This window comes from Schistocerca nitens, chromosome 5 (assembly GCF_023898315.1).
Source record: "Schistocerca nitens isolate TAMUIC-IGC-003100 chromosome 5, iqSchNite1.1, whole genome shotgun sequence".
NCBI classification, from domain to species: Eukaryota; Metazoa; Arthropoda; class Insecta; order Orthoptera; family Acrididae; genus Schistocerca; species Schistocerca nitens.
In genome coordinates, this window is record NC_064618.1 from 447,614,398 (window position 1) to 447,633,312 (window position 18,915).

Genomic DNA, 18,915 nt, shown 5'->3' on the forward strand with positions numbered 1-18,915 from the left:
ATTCGCGTGACGTAATTGCCTTACGAGCCAAATACATACGCATTTAATAAAAAAAAATGCATGGTTCACGACGTGCACAGCTAGCCCTTGCCATTGAACTTGAAGTTTACGTGAGAAGGTAGTGCACTCTGGCAAATTTTTATCCCAGTTCGCTCGACATAAATCCTGCTAGATGATAGCACATTACTCAGATATGCTGGTTAACTGACTATATAGTAAAATTAGATCGAATAACATTATATGTTAAAGTTGTACTGACAGTACACCATTGTGTGGGTTTCTGAATGAGTTATAGTATATTAAGTTATGAATTTTGTCATACAGTAATCCATTTGAGGCGCTGAGAATTATAATGGCTTAAAGGAAATCGCTGTCAATTGTGAGATTATAGCATTTATTCACGCTTCTGAAATATCTTGAGCTTATGGTGAGTCAGGTTTATCCGTGCTGTAGGCCCACACTCTATCTATGAAAATCCACGAAAAGCTGTATCACTGGTTTCTCTGATACTCATTTAAATGTTGGATCGACAGCAGTTTTCTGTAGCCCCTTAAGGATCTCAATGCCTCATTAGTATTCTAGTCAAGTGGCCACGTTGGTAGAAATTACCGGTACTACTTGAGTTTAATCATTTCCACAAACGGCACTTTGTGTTTGGAGTTCGTTGTTTATTGTGTGGGAATCGGCATTCGTGTGCAGTGTAAACATGAACTATATTGAATCTATTTTAAATGCTAACATAATAATAAAGCTGTGAGGACGGATCATGAGTCGTGCTTGGGTAGCTCAGTCGGTAGAGCACTTGCCCATGAAAGGCAAAATTCCTGGTTTTGAGTCTAAGTCTGGCACACGGCTCTATCTGCCAGGAAGTTTCATATCAGCACACACTACGTTAAAGAGTGAAAATCTCTTTCTGAGGACAGAAAAGTAAATTACCAGAAAAAGTTTGCTGCAAACGATCTATGGCCTCTGATACACAGATCCTTTGATTGAGAGAGTGAAGACATCAAATAAGCGTAACTACAAGAGAACATTTAACAAGGAAGTGTACAAAGGACAAGTTCTTGCGCAGCGCATGAATATCTGATTTTTCAGCCCAGAAATAAATTTATGAACTAATACTTCTGTTAGGGATCTTGTACATTTGTCTGAAAAAATGGAAAAGTATGAAAACTCCCACTTACACAGAAATGCGAAACGGAGAGTTGCAAAAGCTTACACATTATTTCGTTACTACCCTAAACTGTACTTGATTATGTACAAAAGAACAAAATTCTACAAAAACAATTCTTTGTTTTGTCAGATAAGTTATGAATCTTATTATTAATATTATTATTGTTGGTATTATTATTGGCAGTGGCTGTAGTTATATAAACTTGTTGATAAACTATACAGCAGATGCTATTAATTTCACTCTCTCAAATTTATCTGAATCTATAAATCTGTGAACACCAGAATGTATACTAACGAGACACCACTGATCATCTCCAACATCTTATATCTGTATAGTAAGTACAATAGATCTTTTTCTGAAATGTTGTCAACCAAAAAAAAGCATCTAAAAAATGGTCATATTTTGTGGTGTTGTAAAAGAAACAAATGATTTAACTAAAAAGCCATTCAGCGGAGTTTCATGGATAACTTTTCCTGCCTCTTACTGTATTGAGTTAAATGACTGAAGTATGCATAAAATTATCAGTATTCAACTAGTAGTGAACCTTTTATTTTTAAATACATTTGTGTGTGAACAATACTATATATTTCAGAAATTATTGAATTAGCACTCCCTTCTGTTAATGGCTGCCTGTGTTCACTCAGCTCTTTTTCAAATAACTGATGACTGATTCCTGGCGTGAACCTTTGCCCTCCTTTCAGCTGGTGGCTAATCAAAAACTTATCTTTTGTTACTTTGAAGGTTTTCAAATCAGTGAGAGTGTGATATCTTGAAACTTTTGAAAAGGAAAGGATAATCTTGTTTTTTTTACTTGATGTGGGATAAAGACTAAACAATGTTCTTGTAGTCTAGCGAACTGTTGCTGTAGATCTGTTACATACTCTGCCTCGCTAGGCAACATTATAATCAGGTAATCTATGTAGATGCAACAAATCTCTAAGTCTTTAGTTAGTTCATCCATGATGTGTTGGAAAGTCTGGACAGCATTGCACAGTCCGAATACCATTTACACAAATTGCTTAAGTCCAAATGGATGGAGTGCAAACAGAATTTTGGGTATATATTCATGCTAAAAAGCACAGATGCGGTCGACTGTGGAGGAAACAGTCTTACAATGAAATTGTGTAGCAAAGTCTTTGGTACTTGGGCAGGATAACGATCAGGTATCGTCCTGACGTTAAGCTAACGATAATCACCACATGGGCATCAACCGTTATTCTTCATAGGAGCTATATGGAATGGAGATGCTCAGCTATTATTTGAAGATAGACAGAACCCTTGTGCTAGTGTAAAAGAGTTCTCTTGCTTTGTGGTCCTTAGTTTTTCCAGATTCAAACGATGAGTCACTCCATGAGCTGGCAGTTTTGGTGTAATCACAATGTGATATACCACTGCATGTTTTACCAGTGCTGGAGTTGGTCATGCACATGTGATTTCAGGGAATTGCTGAAGCGGGTATGTGTATGGTGAATCACGTTCAATCACTTTGATGCCAGCATGGTTGGTATGGCGTAGGTGCTCATAACTATACAATGTACTGTACAATCAAGCAGGCATCGATTGGGAAGCTCTAGGAGGATAATGTAAAAAGATGAGACGTCCGCTCCAACAATGAGGTGCAGCACGTCGGGAACAATGAATCTCCACATGAATTCACGTCGAAGATTGAACTTAAGATGTAAGTTGATGTAGCTGTATTTCTTGATGGAAGATCCACTGGCAATATACAGATAACTGTCATTGACATTCCGCTGTGGAAGGCAAGAAGAAGAGTAAACTGACAGAGCAGCACCTGTGACAAGGAAAAATTGCGATTTGGAAGAGTGCTTTGTCATGAACAGTTGACCACTGCCTGTTTGAAATCAGTAACCATGGCTACTGATTTCCAGCAGGATTTCCCTTGTCACAGGGTAGTCGTCTCTGTGAGCTTCAGTTCCAGATTTTTGTGATACCAGCAGATATTCTCTGTGATGAGCGAACTTCTGTTTCTTCTACAAGAGAATTACCATCAGGATGCACTTGCAGAGAGCCGTATTTGTATACTCACAGCTTGTTTGGAGAGTTCAACTATGTGTCTCGCAGTGCTTCCAGAGAAGTCTCTCTTCTGCTGGAGACAGTAGTGATGCCTGTCGATGGATACATCTCGACTATTCGCTCAGCTGTTTGAGCAAGAGCATCGAATCACAAGCGCAAACTGTATTTTCTGTGCATTCGCAAACTAAGTATGATAGCCAAATATTCCACAGAGTATCGTAGTTAATTGCATTACCTGCCAACGTGCGAAGTCGAAGAAGTAGTTGTGATGGTGTGCCGTAGATGAATTCTTCATCATGGAGCAATTTTTCAAATTGTGTAGCTTCTGATGCAACAAATGTGTTGTAAGTGGTTGCTTGATAGAGTAATGTTTGGCAGCAAAGCCAGGATGTCTTGTACTTCTGTAGCCATTTGCTCGTTAAGTGCAGCCACTACATAACTGTATTTAATTGGTTGGTGCAAAAATTCGTAGTGTTTTACATAAGTTATATAAATACAACAGATACACATAACACAGACTTTAGTGATTAGTAACATATTCGCCTTCACAATTTACAACAGTCTGCCAACATTGGGGTAACTTTTTGATCCTGTCACTGCAGAAATCACTTGGTTTTCGGCCAAAGAATCCATTAAGCAATATTCAGTGCGCATTTTATGCAGACAGGAAGTTCCTTGATGGCTGTTCGATAGAGAGAGTAAAAGATGAAAACATGAGTGTGCGAGATTAGGTGAATAGGGTGGATGCAGAATGACGTACCTACCCAAATCCTGTATAGCAGTTTTTGTCAGTCTAGCAGAATGTGGGCAGGCATTATCTCCTGGATATCACTTCACACAGATTTCCTGGTCATTGTTCGTGGATTGTGTCTGAAAGACGTCGTAATTGTTGACAATAAATGTCAGCAGTGATGGTTCATCTCAGGGAAACAACTCATAGTACACTACACCATAGCTGTTCGACAAAATGCATAACATTATCTCTTGTGTATGTGCGCAGGTGTTTGTATGGGGAGTTGCTGTTTCATTTGGGCTCAACCGTTCCTTTCTTTTCATTATGTTAGCATAAAGACACCACTTCTCATCATCAGTAACGACACAATGTAGGAAAAGTCGGTGTTGTTCACGAGTCAGTTGATGATGAGAAAGCAGAGATGAACATATGGCCACTTGCTGGTTTTTGTGCTTTTGGCTTAGAACATGCGGTACCCATACAACCGATTTTTGAACCTTCCCCATTGCAAGCAAATGTCACGCAATGGTGGAATGATCGCGGGTCATTACATTTGCCAGTTCCCGAGTACATGCATAATTGTGGATTGATGTGTTCAAGCGATTTCCATAAAACCCTAAAGGTCTTCCTGATCACGGTAAGTCACTAATGTCAAAACGATCCTCCTTAATACTAGAGCACAATTTTCTTGCCATGCTCTGTGCAACGGCATTATCCCCATACATGGTGCAAATATTACTGGCTTCCTCCACCGCTGTCATCTGTCTATTGAACTCAAAGAGAAGAGTATGTCGGAAATGTTCCGATTTTTCTGGTTTGGCACTCCATTCTGTAGTGTCCACAACTCCACCCCCTACCTCCACATGACAAAATGACAACGTGTAAGCTCAAATAGCAATAGTGAACTGCAAGTAAAAAAATGAGGGAATACCAACATGGAAAACAAAAATGCTTCTAACTTATGCACCAACCTAATAGTTTTGTCTGAGGTGATGTGGCTCAAGACAATTTGCTTCTCAAGTCGGGTATGACACATTACTGGATTATCAGACTAGAAGGGAGGAGTTTCACCAAAATCGGGCTGTATATTACGTTTGCCAGTGTTAAGTCAGTGCTTGCATGATTCTGTATGTTTGTCATGGTAGGCATTGACTAAAAGATGCAGTTGTTCATGAGTGATTCTGCGTGGTGCGGTTGATGCGAGAACTTACATAAGACGCGTTTTATAATAGTGGCAGGCGATTCAGTTTTTCCGTTGTGCAGTGTGATCACCTGGCGTGTAATTCAGAAACTTTTGGACATCAAATTTCGTGTGAAGATATAAAGTAACATTAAATCACAAAGAATAATCGTAATTTTAAGATGGCTAAGAACGTCTGTCTCTATTAGGTGATTCCATGATGATATTGTAACCTTTCAGCGATATGGCGAAGAGTAAATATACCAACTTGAGGCAAGGCACTCTACTCCAGAGACGACTGAGGCTAAAGTTGTAAGCGAAAATCTACTCAAATTTTTCCCCTTAGCCTTGAGCTGCACTCACACCAAGAAACCCATCATCCGATCGCGATGACAGAATTTCCGTTGAATACTCGCAATACCCTCACATAAATTTCACTTTTGATAGCTAGAAACGGCGCAGAGAGCTCAAAAATCTTACGTCTACAGTACAGTAATAAATAATTTTCTTTTACCCACACAAGTTTCATAACTTGCTCCATTTACAACAGTTTTTCAAAATGGCGTCTCCTAACACACACAGTTCTGTCATACTCGATCTAATATCCCTGACATCTTTTTAAATGTGTCACAGGTGGCTTGAAGTCTTGCCAGGAGACCCTATTCAGTCTCGACAGCTATCTCGTCCACAGTACTTTTTATGTGGCCTTGCAAGAAGAAATGAAGTAGGGTACTATCAGGTAAACGTGCTGGCCATGTAACAGGACCTCCTCGCCTTATCAATTTCTCAGGGAATATCTGATCTAGGTGCTCATGAACCCTCAGTTGAAAGTGAGGCGGGGTTCCATCATGTTGACACAACATACACTGATAAATAACAAGTGGGATATGTTACAGGAACCTAGGTAGTATTTCTCTGATAAATACTGTCTGCACTGGTGCATTTAAGTGTGGAGGAAGAAGAAACCGGCTTAGTACATGATCACTGACTATGCCTTTCCAAATATTGGCAGGTAAACTTTGCTGACTGATCTTCACATCTAGTATGTAATCAGTGACTATGCCTGCCCATACATCGACAGATAATCTGTACTGATTCTCATCAGCCACAACATCACGACTGCGACTATTTAGCATTCCATCTCTGGTGAAACAGGTTGCATCTGCGAAAATTACATATACAGAAAAGTGAGAATCTACTTTAAGGCACTGTAAGAACCATTGGCTGAATGCGACACGAGGTCCAAAGTCAGCATGAGTCAAAACATACACTTTCTGTGGATAATAGTCGTCACACAGTAGTCTGCGAAACAATGATTTTCACGTGTAACTGACTCAATGCTGATTGCAGACGACTCATCCACTCGAGCAAACACTGTGTCTTCTAAATCGGGAGTCCGTGTTGTTTGTCGCCCTCCTGAGTTGTTGTACTGTGATACCAATTGCCCTGTTTCATTTAATTGTTGGAACAGTTTTGGAAATGTGATATGAGCTGCATGTCTTCTGCATGGATACTTATCTTGTACAGCCTTTCGTCTTTTCTGCTGCTTCCATTTCTTGCCCATACACGAAAATCGTGTCTGCAAGTTCCATCGCCGGAAACAACGACATTTCGTTAGGATCGACTGACGTCAGTACTGTATTTCTACTTGTAATTGCAGACTGCTGCATACTACTATACAGACACTGTACACCAGGATTGCACTTGTCAGTACACACTACGCCGTCTACACGTAAGTGATCGTCCGGATTGCCTACCAGTCTCAGCAACGGTAGTATCGTTTCGTGTTTTCCACTGACAGAGGTATCAGAACACTGTCGTTTATATGTTTCGCCTCGATCGTCTCCTGACCAGTCTCTCTTACATCGAATTCATACATTAACCCTTCCACACCATCCCTGAAAGTTTGTAACATCACAATGTAACGACGTCTTCACGGAATCATCCTGTATTCTTTGTTTTTAGCTGTGGCAGCGCGGATAATCGAAGAGTTTGTACTGCACAACTGAACTATGTAGCAGACGAGTCACTGTCCCAAAAATATTTCAGTCTTCAAGGATTCGATGTTGCTTGCGATCTGGTTACATGACATTTGGTCATGGTCAAATTGTTAACATATAGTCTATCAAATCAAAAGAGTAACGCCACAATGTGTGAAATAATTCTTGTCGAATCTAAGGAACACTATAGCTGCCATCCCTATGTGTAATCGATGGACACACTTTTTCAACTACATACTGTATATAGTAACTTCTTCGTCAATGAACTTTGACAAAATCAGCGGGAAAGCGTATTTACGTCTGCTGTTGATAAATACAATTTCACGTTGTAATTGTTTTAAATGGAAAATTGCATTTCTCACTTATATTATGCCTAAAGAACACACTTTAAAAGCGTATGAATTTACTGAAAGTTGTTATTAAAGCGGCATCGATGTGTTCTTGGACTTTGAAATATTGATAAGCCATAAGTTTCGGTCAGATCATTAACATGTGTATTATAACCATGAATTTTATGAGTAAATGTGGTAAAAGTTTTAAATTTTTTGAAAGAAATTCAGCACGCTTTCGCCTGTATTGTACAAAGTCATCTGATAAAGATGGACCACCAGTCCAAAAGTTCGAACATCCATTGAGTAGGACCTTAAGGATATTAAAAGCAGACTTAAAAACTATAAAAAATTATATTCCCTTTATACATAAACAGCACTACGGAAATAAGTTCTTTAGTGATCACTGTGATATTGTTGTCATCGGTGGTGGCGTCATTGGTTCCTCAATAGCATACTGGCTACAGACTAGGGTGCGGGATGGTGTCAGAGTGATTGTCATTGAGAAAGATCCTTCGGTACTTATCAGAATTGTATTTATAAGACTGGTTAGTTTATTATGTTAGTTATAGATAGTTAAGAAATGTAATCTGTTCTTGCTGTAGTATGCCAAGGCCTCTACACCACTTTCCTGTGGCGGTATAAGGCAACAGTTCAGCTTGCCTGAGAACATTCAGATGTCAATGTTCGGTGCAGAATTTCTTCGAAACATAAAGAGATATCTTCATGTAGAGGGAGATAACCCACCTGATGTGTGCTTTACACCTTACGGGTACCTTTTCTTAGCAACTGACAGATCTGCCCAACAACTGGAGGAAAACGTACACCTGCAACAGTAAGTTAAGACATATTCATTCATTCATTTATCCATCCATCCGCGCATCATCCCATGATGGTGCATAATTTCTCATCATAAACAAGGAGAATGATAGCAAAAAATTTGCATAAACATGGGATATGAAAGTGGGTTTTTATGAGATAATATCATAGGTGGTTGGTCGTGACCATGCTGAAGGAACCAGCCTGGAATTAACAGTACAAACCAGTCTCCATCCTTACAAAAATAAGATCGGTGTCTCAACAACTGTGCTGCCTCATTTAGTTGATTGCTGTTGTACAGTGTTCCTTTGATTGTACACAGCTCACATCAGAGAATTTATAATATAAAAGATAATTTATCACTGTGTACACTATGGAGAGCCACTGGTGACTCTTGGACCATGAACAGCTTACTATGCCCCTTGCACTCCCTCCAGTGTGTTTGGAAAACTTGACTACTGCCATAAACAACTGCTCCACACGTTTTCATGTCCTCTCTTCAGTCCATCCGAAAAACTGAATCAGGGCCCTCCCATGATGAGTGAGATGAGATGTTGAGCTTATGAGAATACATTACTATCATGCACTATAGATCTTGACTCATGATTTTCTTGTAAATGTTTTACATTTGATCACATATTGTTATGTGACAAGACGTATTAGTTATTTTCTTTCATTAGTAATCACTACCTTAACTCATAACGCTAATTTTCAAATGTGTAGTATCCAGTACGTATGAAGTATATTGTAGTTGCCATATCAGACAAAGGTGTTTTAGTGATCATTTTTATCTCCATGGCAGTTTACTATACTCTTACATTTCTTGATAGAAAGTACTGTTTTGAGTCTTTTGTGTATTTTTCCTTGATGTTCAAACTGCCTTTTGTTCCATGATTACTTATAGAACTCTTAGTGAAGTACTTAGTAACATTTTTCCCGATATGCGCACCACAAGGTGGTAAGTGACTTAATTGGTGCCCCTAAAGATACCCAGTGGTTTAAAAGTAGTTCTTTACAGTGAACCCCAACTACTACTTCTAGTTGTTGTTCTTACTGCATCTTTCTCTTGGCTGAACACTAAAATTCCAGAAGTTGGCTTACAGAAAAAGTGAGGTCACTGTGTAAACAAGGGGATCATGAAAAACTCCGAATGGCGTAGCTATCAGTATGGTAAACAATGCCTACAACATATATTCAGGTGTATTGAATAATGGATTAGAGATCATTACAATGTGTTACTTCTAGAACAACAAAATGGTTATGTAAGAAGAAGCAGTATTATAAACGATTTATTGCAGCAAAATAGCCATTATAGTTATACATTAGAATACAATCATTTGAAAGTGAATTACAAGGATGTATTGAGTGTCTGCATAATTCTTAGTAGTAGATTACATTTAGTGCAGTTATTATAACAGATTATCATTTGAACCATTTATTGCATAGTCTCTAATTGATCTGGTCCTCTTGTTGCATATTTCTATATGGTATCTCTCACAAGACTGTCCACATAGTGTACACTTGCAAAGGTTTGACGGTTCGGGGTATGTTGTATTTGCACAAATTTCATGGTGGAATCCGTGTACTGCGAGTCTTGTAAGTACGTGCCTCATCTCAAAATTTGCTGCTGTCCAAGTGCGGTCAATCATGGCCCCGGATCCATAGAATTCCGTTGGTACTAGCTACCTCTCTTTTCTTGAGATCTTAGTAGGTTCTCCGATGCTGATGTGTTGGAAAGTAAGAACCTTGTCCTTAGATCCTCTATGATGAAAGATTCTCGGGCGGGAAGGTAGACTAATCTTGATCGTGTGGTTTTTGCTACCCCTAATGCTCTTTTGATATAGGTTGCTTTTACTCTTTCCAATGTTTCTAAGTTCTTTTCATTTAGGTGTATCCATATGATTTCTATCCCATAAGCCAGTATCGGTATTATTTTTGATTTGAAGAGTGCCATAGCTGTGTCTAGATTTAGTGTTCTGATAGAACTTACTTCTTTTATCGCTCTGATGGCTTGTGTCGCTTTCTCTGTTGTGTGTTTAGTGAAGCACTTTGTGGACGACTGGAGTGTTATCCCTAAATATTTGTAATCTTTTGTGATAGATATTTGCTTTCCTTGTAGTGCAATTCTTGTCGTTTTTGGGATTTGCCCGCCTGAATACCATCAGTTCCGTCTTGTCGGTGTTGATTACGAACTTGTGTTTTGTGCACCATTTTTCCATGTGTTCTGTAGTCTCCTGTAGTTTCTTTAAGTTTTTTGAGCCTATCACAATGTACTCCGCGTAGGCATATTCTTAGACGTCTTCGTCTTGAGCGATTTCCATAATGTCCTTTGCTGCCAGAATGAACAGGAGCAGGCTTAGTAGGTCTCCTTGGAGTACTCCGTTTGTTTGCCTTATTGGTTCAGACAGATCGAGGTTGTCCGAGATCCTTATCTCGTTCCATTCATTTATGGAGTTTATGATCCTCGTCCAGACAAGAAACAGTATTGTGAAAAGGAAGGTTGCTACTCACCATACAGCGGAAATGCTGAGTCGCAGATAGGCACAATAAAAAGATTGCCACAAATATAGCTTTTGCACAGTAAGGCCTTTGTCAAAATTAGATGACAAACACACACATACATCCTCACACAAATGCAACTCGCACACACATGACTGCAGACTCAGGCAACTGAGGCCACATTGGCTCTGAAAGCTTGCCTAATTATAACCTTCTTTTCTCTGTGTGTCTGGTGTTGCTTGGTGGGAAGATTTTTTTATCTGTCCAATTACATGATACTAAATATCAAATAATTTCTGTCTTCAGCTTTTGAACTGGCGACCTGCAGCAGGCCAGCCAGCAACACAGACCACTAGTTCACACTGAATGCATCACAGCTCATGGCAAAATTGTATAGCAATCCCAAAATACTTGGGTGTCACATTAGCTGGAGCAGTCATTTTCGGGGAACATTGATGAACACAAAGCATAACGTAGCTGACAGAAACTACATTGTGCGCAACCCATGGCGGTAAGGACTATGGCTCTAGGTTTGTGATACTTAGCTGCGTAGTACACTTATCTTGTGTGGTATAACTCTGGCCATGCCAAATAAGTGATAATACTACTCAGTTGAATCATGTCACATCATCACAGGCTGTTTGAGACCAACAAATACTAAAAAACTGTATTGTCTAGCTGCTATCACTCCCAATAGCATCAGATGAAAAGTGGCATCCAAGAAAGAAGAAACTAAATCATTTACAACTATGAGCTGCCCCCTTTTTGGAAACCAAACAGCCAGCTGCCGATTAAAATGAAGGATAATTTTCACGCACACAACAGAAATTCTCACTGATACACCACTACAAGTCCGAGTAGAAATGTGGCAAGAAAAGAAATGTCGATCTCCAATATTGGTGTATATCGAGGGAACACTATCCCTCAAGACACACAGAGAAGTGGGAAGTATCAAGAGCTTGGAGATTACATTCCAAAGTTGCAAGAATCAAAAGCACCATGAATAGATAAGGATTATCAGTTGAATGGGTGGTGTGTGATTGTGGACAAAAAGAGACTAGTACCCAGCTTATGGCAGTGAAAGCTATGCCACAGCACTTGTGCTGTTGGAGAGCTCATGAAGGCTACCCCAGATGTGCTAGACATGCCCAGTTCATGGTCAAAAATATGTTAGCTTATATATTTGTTTACTCAATGTTTTTAATCTTACAATTTTTCACCTTTCCTATTGTTATCTGTTGTTTGGTGTTATATAAAGTGTTTTATGCTTATGACATGCTTAAATAATAAATCCAGGATTGTGCTTTGTATTCATGTGCAAATGCATATAATAAAATGTAATAATTATTATATTTCAAAGACTTTTTACTGTATAAAGTTCTTATTTATTTCTAGTCAGCTGGGTGTTAAAAATGAGTTACTATCACCAGCAATGCTGAAGAAAAAATTTCCATGGTTGGACACAACTGGAATTGCACTGGGTTGCCATGGTCTCGAAAATGAAGGATGGTAAGCTACCTAGGCATTTAAGATGACTAAACTACATTGTAGTTGCAGTAGAGCGCAAAAGTCTGAGAAATGCTAATTCTATTATTTTTCCTCTTAATTTACATCTTTTAGTTGCATTGTTGCTAGAAGCTTGCAGCAGTTGTGCCTGGGACCTTAACAGTAAAAAGTGCTAATGTCCGAGTAGTTTCAGTGCTTTAAAACCATAACCATCCACCCATCTTAATAGTAAGATACATTATAGAATAGCTGGATTACTACTTATACTCAAAGGCTATTTTTTACTTCTTTCCATTACTCATAATGAATATCGTTCTCTGTTGATCGTTACAATACAAGTTTCTCATTTAGATTCATAGATATTATACTCAAGATCACGTTATTGTTTTTTCAGGCAAAGTTCAGGGAGGTTTTATATAATAGAGGGAAACATTCCACACACACACACACACACACACACACACACACACACACACACACACATATATATATATATATATATATATATATATATATATAACAGAGGGAAACATTCCACGTGGAAAAAATATATCTAAAAAGAAAGAAAGATGATGAGACTTACCAAACCGCTCCCATATTCTATTTTCTCAGGCTTGTCTGACATTTGGCATTACCCCCAAAGGCCTCACACTTAAAGTTCCCATCTCTGGCTGCAACCCTTCCTTCCATCAGTCCCCTATACCAGTTCCAAACTGAACAATCCATTGCCCTCACCCACCTAATCCTTCACCTACACATCAACTCAGCCAATGAACACACCCGTCAACTCCTATCCTTAATAAAAGTCCTTAATCTTTCCTCTCCCACATCCACACCGGCTGTTCAGAGCATCCTCCTACAGGCCAACCGTAAATTAGAACAGCATGCCACCCTCCACCTCAAAAAACTATCCAATCTCCTGGTTTCCCACCTCCGGAAAGGCAACTCACTCACCCTTCACAACCTTTCCAGCAAACCTCAACCACCTCTCATTGCACACAGACCCAGTCTCTCCCATCTACTCAATCTCCCACTTCCAGCTCCACTCCCTCCAAAAACTCCAAATTCCTTTCAACACAATCTGGAACCACAACACCCTAATTCAGTAGTTAACCTTTCCTCCAAACCTCTCTCCCAATCCGAAACCTCTGTCCTATCCAAAGGCCTCACCTTCAGCCCCACTCCCAGATTCAACCAAACAGCCCTCGTCAAAGATTTACTGTCCTACACCCGTACTCTCTGCTGGAAATATCACTTTGCCACGAAGAAAAATGATCCTAATCCTACTCCTAATGATCCAACTCCCCAAGACACCATCCAAATTGAACCCTGCCTGGAACAGTTCCGTCCTCCGTCACTGCGGGACCCACCTCCTCTTCCTCAAAATCACCCTCTCCAAACCTTCCAGGAATTTCTGACTTCCAGCCTTGCATCTCAATCCTTCTTAAAAAACCTTAATCCTACACCCAACATCACCACTGCTGAAGCCCAGGCTATCCGTGATCTGAAGGCTGACCGATCCATCGTCATTCTTCCGGCGGACAAGGGTTCCACGACCGTGGTACTTGATCGTCGGGAGTATGTGGCTGAGGGACTGCGTCAGCTTTCAGACAACACCACATACAAAGTTTGCCAAGGTAACCCCATTCCCGATGTCCAGGCGGAGCTTCAAGGAATCCTCAGAACCTTAGGCCCCCTGCAAAACCTTTCACCTGACTCCATCAACCTCCTGACCCCACCGACACCCCGCACCCCAACCTTCTACCTTCTTCCTAAAATCCACAAACCCAATCATCCCGGCCGCCCCATTGTAGCTGGTTACCAAGCCCCCACAGAACGTATCTCTGCCTACTTAGATCAACACCTTCAACCCATTACATGCAGTCTCCCATCCTTCATCAAAGACACCAACCACTTCCTTGAACGCCTGGAATCCTTACCCAATCTGTTACCCCCGGAAACCATCCTTGTAACCATTGATGCCACTTCCTTATACACAAATATTCCGCACGTCCAGGGCCTCGCTGCGATGGAGCATTTCCTTTCACGCCGATCACCTGCCACCCTACCTAAAACCTCTTTCCTCATTACCTTAACCAGCTTCATCCTGACCCACAACTTCTTCACTTTTGAAGGCCAGACATACCAACAATTAAAGGGAACAGCCATGGGTACCAGGATGGCCCCCTCGTACGCCAACCTATTCATGGGTCGCTTAGAGGAAGCCTTCTTGGTTACCCAGGTCTGCCAACCCAAAGTTTGGTACAGATTTATTGATGACATCTTCATGATCTGGACTCACAGTGAAGAAGAACTCCAGAATTTCCTCTCCAACCTCAACTCCTTTGGTTCCATCAGATTCACCTGGTCCTACTCCAAATCCCATGCCACTTTCCTTGACGTTGACCTCCACCTGTCCATTGGCCAACTTCACACGTCCGTCCACATCAAACCCACCAACAAGCAACAGTACCTCCATTATGACAGCTGCCACCCATTCCACATCAAACGGTCCCTTCCCTACAGCCTAGGTCTTCGTGGCAAACGAATCTGCTCCAGTCCGGAATCCCTGAAACATTACACCAACAACCTGACAACAGCTTTCTCATCCCGCAACTACCCTCCCGGCCTGGTACAGAAGCAAATAACCAGAGCCACTTCCTCATCCCCTCAAACCCAGAATCCCCCACAGAAGAACCACAAAAGTGCCCCACTTGTGACAGGATACTTTCCGGGACTGGACCAGACTCTGAATGTGGCTCTCCAGCAGGGATACGACTTCCTCAAATCCTGCCCTGAAATGAGATCCATCCTTCATGAAATCCTCCCCACTCCACCAAGAGTGTCTTTCCGCCGTCCACCTAACCTTCGTAACCTGTTAGTTCATCCCTATGAAATCCCCAAACCACCTTCCCTACCCTCTGGCTCCTATCCTTGTAACCGCCCCCGGTGCAAAACCTGTCCCATGCACCCTCCCACCACCACCTACTCCAGTCCTGTAACCCGGAAGGTGTACACGATCAAAGGCAGAGCCACGTGTGAAAGCACCCACGTGATTTACCAACTGACCTGCCTACACTGTGATGCATTCTATGTGGGAATGACCAGCAACAAACTGTCCATTCGCATGAATGGACACAGGCAGACAGTGTTTGTTGGTAATGAGGATCACCCTGTGGCTAAACATGCCTTGGTGCACAGCCAGCACATCTTGGCACAGTGTTACACCGTCCGGGTTATCTGGATACTTCCCACCAACACCAACCTATCCGAACTCCGGAGATGGGAACTTGCCCTTCAGTATATCCTCTCTTCTCGTTATCCGCCAGGCCTCAATCTCCGCTAATTTCAAGTTGCCGCCACTCATACCTCACCTGTCTCTCAACAACTTCTTTGCCTCTACTCTTCCACCTCGACTGACATCTCTGCCCAAACTCTTTGTCTTTAAATATGTCTGCTTGTGTCTGTATGTGTGGATGGATATGTGTGTGTGTGCGAGTGTATACCTGTCCTTTTTTCCCCCTAAGGTAAGTCTTTCCGCTCCCGGGATTGGAATGACTCCTACCCTCTCCCTTAAAACCCACATCCTTTCGTCTTTCCCTCTCCTTCCCTCTTTCCTGATGAGGCAACAGTTTGTTGCGAAAGCTTGAATTTTGTGTGTATATTTGTGTTTGTTTGTTTGTGTGTCTATCGACCTGCCAGCGCTTTTGTTTGGTAAGTCTCATCATCTTTCTTTCTTTTTATATATATATATATATATATATATATATATATATATATATATATATATATATATATATATATATATATATATATATATGGTTATAATAGAGGGAAACATTCCACGTAGGAAAAATATATCTAAAGACAAAGATGATGTGACTTACCAAATGAAAGTGCTGGCAGGTCGACAGACACACAAAGTGTTCGTTTGTGTGTCTGTCGACCTGCCAGCACTTTCATTTGGTAAGTCACATCATCTTTGTTTATATATATATATCTATAAAGTTTTATTTACATTCCCTCCACAAACATGCCTTCACCCTAGCCAGATTACGCTCGCATATTTTATTTTCTCAGGCTTGTCTGACATTTGGCATAACCCCCAAAGGCCTCACACTTAAAGTTCCCATCTCTGGCTGCAACCCTTCTTTCCATCAGTCCCTATACCAGTTCCAAACTGAACAATCCATTGCCCTCACCCACCTAATCCTTCACCTACACATCAACTCAGCCAATGAACACACCCGTCAACTCCTATCCTTAATAAAAGTCCTCAATCTTTCCTCTCCCACATCCACACCGGCTATTCAGAGCATCCTCCTACAGGCCAACCGCAAATTAGAACAGCATGCCACCCTTCACCTCAAAAAACTATCCAATCTCCTGGTTTCCCACCTCCGGAAAGGCAACTCACTCACCCTTCACAACCTTTCCAGCAAACCTCAACCACCTCTCATTGCACACAAACCCAGTCTCTCCCATCTACTCAGTCTCCCACTTCCAGCTCCACTCCCTCCAAAACCTCAAAATTCCAATCAACACAATCTGGCACCACAACACCCTAATTCAGTAGTTAACCTTTCCTCCAAACCTCCCTCCCAATCCGAAACCTCTGTCCTATCCAAAGGCCTCACCTTCAGCCCCACTCCCAGATTCAACCAAACAGCCCTCGTCAAAGATTTACTGTCCTACACTCGTACTCTCTGCTGGAAGTATCACTTTGCCACGAAGAAAAATGATCCTAATCCTACCCCTAATGATCCAACTCCCCAAGACACTATCCAAATTGAACCCTGCCTGGAACAGTTCCGTCCTCCGTCACAGCGGGACCCACCTCCTCTTCCTCAAAATCACCCTCTCCAAACCTTCCAGGAATTTATGACTTCCAGCCTTGCCTCTCAATCCTTCTTTAAAAACCTTAATCCTACTCCCAACATCACCACTGCTGAAGCCCAAGCTATCCGTGATCTGAAGGCTGACCGGTCCATCGTCATTCTTCCGGCGGACAAGGGTTCCACGACCGTGGTACTTGATCGTCGGGAGTATGTGGCTGAGGGACTGCGTCAGCTTTCAGACAACACCACATACAAAGTTTGCCAACGTAATCCCATTCCTGATGTCCAGGCGGAGCTTCAAGGAATCCTCAGAACCTTAGGCCCCCTACAAAACCTTTCACCTGACTCCATCAACCTCCTGACCCCACCGACACCCCGCACCCCTACCTTCTACCTTCTTCCTAATATTCACAAACCCAATCATCCCGGCCGCCCCATTGTAGCTGGTTACCAAGCCCCCACAGAACGTATCTCTGACTACGTCAAAAGCTTCAACCCATTACGTGCAGTCTCCCATCCTTCATCAAAGACACCAACCACTTTCTCGAACGCCTGGAATCCTTAGCCAATCCGTTACCCCCAGAAACCATCCTTGTAATCATTGATGCCACTTCCTTATACACAAATATCCCGCACGTCCAGGACCTCGCTGCGATGCTGCACTTCCTTTCACGCCGATCACCTGCCACCCTACCTAAAACCTCTTTCCTCATTACCTTAGCCAGCTTCATCCTGACCCACAACTTCTTCACTTTTGAAGACCAGACATACCAACAATTAAAGGGAACAGCCATGGGTACCAGGATGGCCCCTTTGTACGCCAACCTATTCATGGGTCGCTTAGAGGAAGCCTTCTTGGTTACCCAGGCCTGCCAACCCAAAGTTTGGTACAGATTTATTGATGACATCTTCATGATCTGGACTCACAGTGAAGAAGAACTCCAGGATTTCCTTTCCAACCTCAACTCCTTTGGATCCATCAGATTCACCTGGTCCTACTCCAAATCCCATGCCACTTTCCTTGATGTTGACCTCCACCTGTCCAATGGCCAGCTTCACACGTCCGTCCACATCAAACCCACCAACAAGCAACAGTACCTCCATTACGACAGCTGCCACCCATTCCACATCAAACGGTCCCTTCCCTACAGCCTAGGTCTTCATGGCAAACGAATCTGCTCCAGTCCGGAATCCCTGAAGCATTACACCAATAACCTGACAACAGCTTTCGCATCCCGCAACTACCCTCCCGACCTGGTAGAGAAACAAATAACCAGAGCCACTTCCTCATCCTCTCAAACCCAGAACCTCCCACAGAAGAACCACAAAAGTGCCCCATTTGTGACAGGATACTTTCTGGGACTGGATCAGATTCTGAATGTGGCCCTCCAGCAGGGATACGACTTCCTCAAATCCTGCCCTGAAATGAGATCCATCCTTCATGAAATCCTCCCCACTCCACCAAGAGTGTCTTTCCGCCGTCCACCTAACCTTCGTAACCTCTTAGTTCATCCCCATGAAATCCCCAAACCACCTTCCCTACCCTCAGGCTCCTACCCTTGTAACCGCCCCCGGTGTAAAACCTGTCCCATGCACCCTCCCACCACCACCTATTCCAGTCCTGTAACCCGGAAGGTGTACACGATCAAAGGCAGAGCCACGTGTGAAAGCACCCACGTGATCTACCAACTGACCTGACTACACTGTGACGCATTCTATGTGGGAATGACCAGCAACAAACTGTCCATTCGCATGAATGGGCACAGGCAGACAGTGTTTGTTGGTAATGAGGATCACCCTGTG

At 42.0% G+C, this 18,915-nt stretch overlaps 1 protein-coding gene across 3 annotated transcripts in view; it reads left to right on the forward strand.

The window, feature by feature from the left end:
* Positions 1 to 7,383: 7,383 nt before the first annotated feature.
* Positions 7,384 to 18,915, forward strand: part of LOC126260258 (FAD-dependent oxidoreductase domain-containing protein 1-like) — a 115,438-nt gene continuing 103,906 nt past the window's right edge. For 2 of the 3 annotated variants that reach the window (XM_049957587.1, XM_049957586.1), the window contains exons 1-3: positions 7,387 to 7,968; positions 8,056 to 8,285; positions 12,164 to 12,277. In XM_049957587.1, the coding sequence (XP_049813544.1) occupies positions 7,612 to 7,968; positions 8,056 to 8,285; positions 12,164 to 12,277 (701 nt within the window). In that variant the 5' untranslated portion in view covers positions 7,387 to 7,611. Of the gene's footprint in view, positions 7,969 to 8,055; positions 8,286 to 12,163; positions 12,278 to 18,915 lie in introns of all 3 variants that reach the window. The other variant, XM_049957588.1, reaches the window with a different exon arrangement.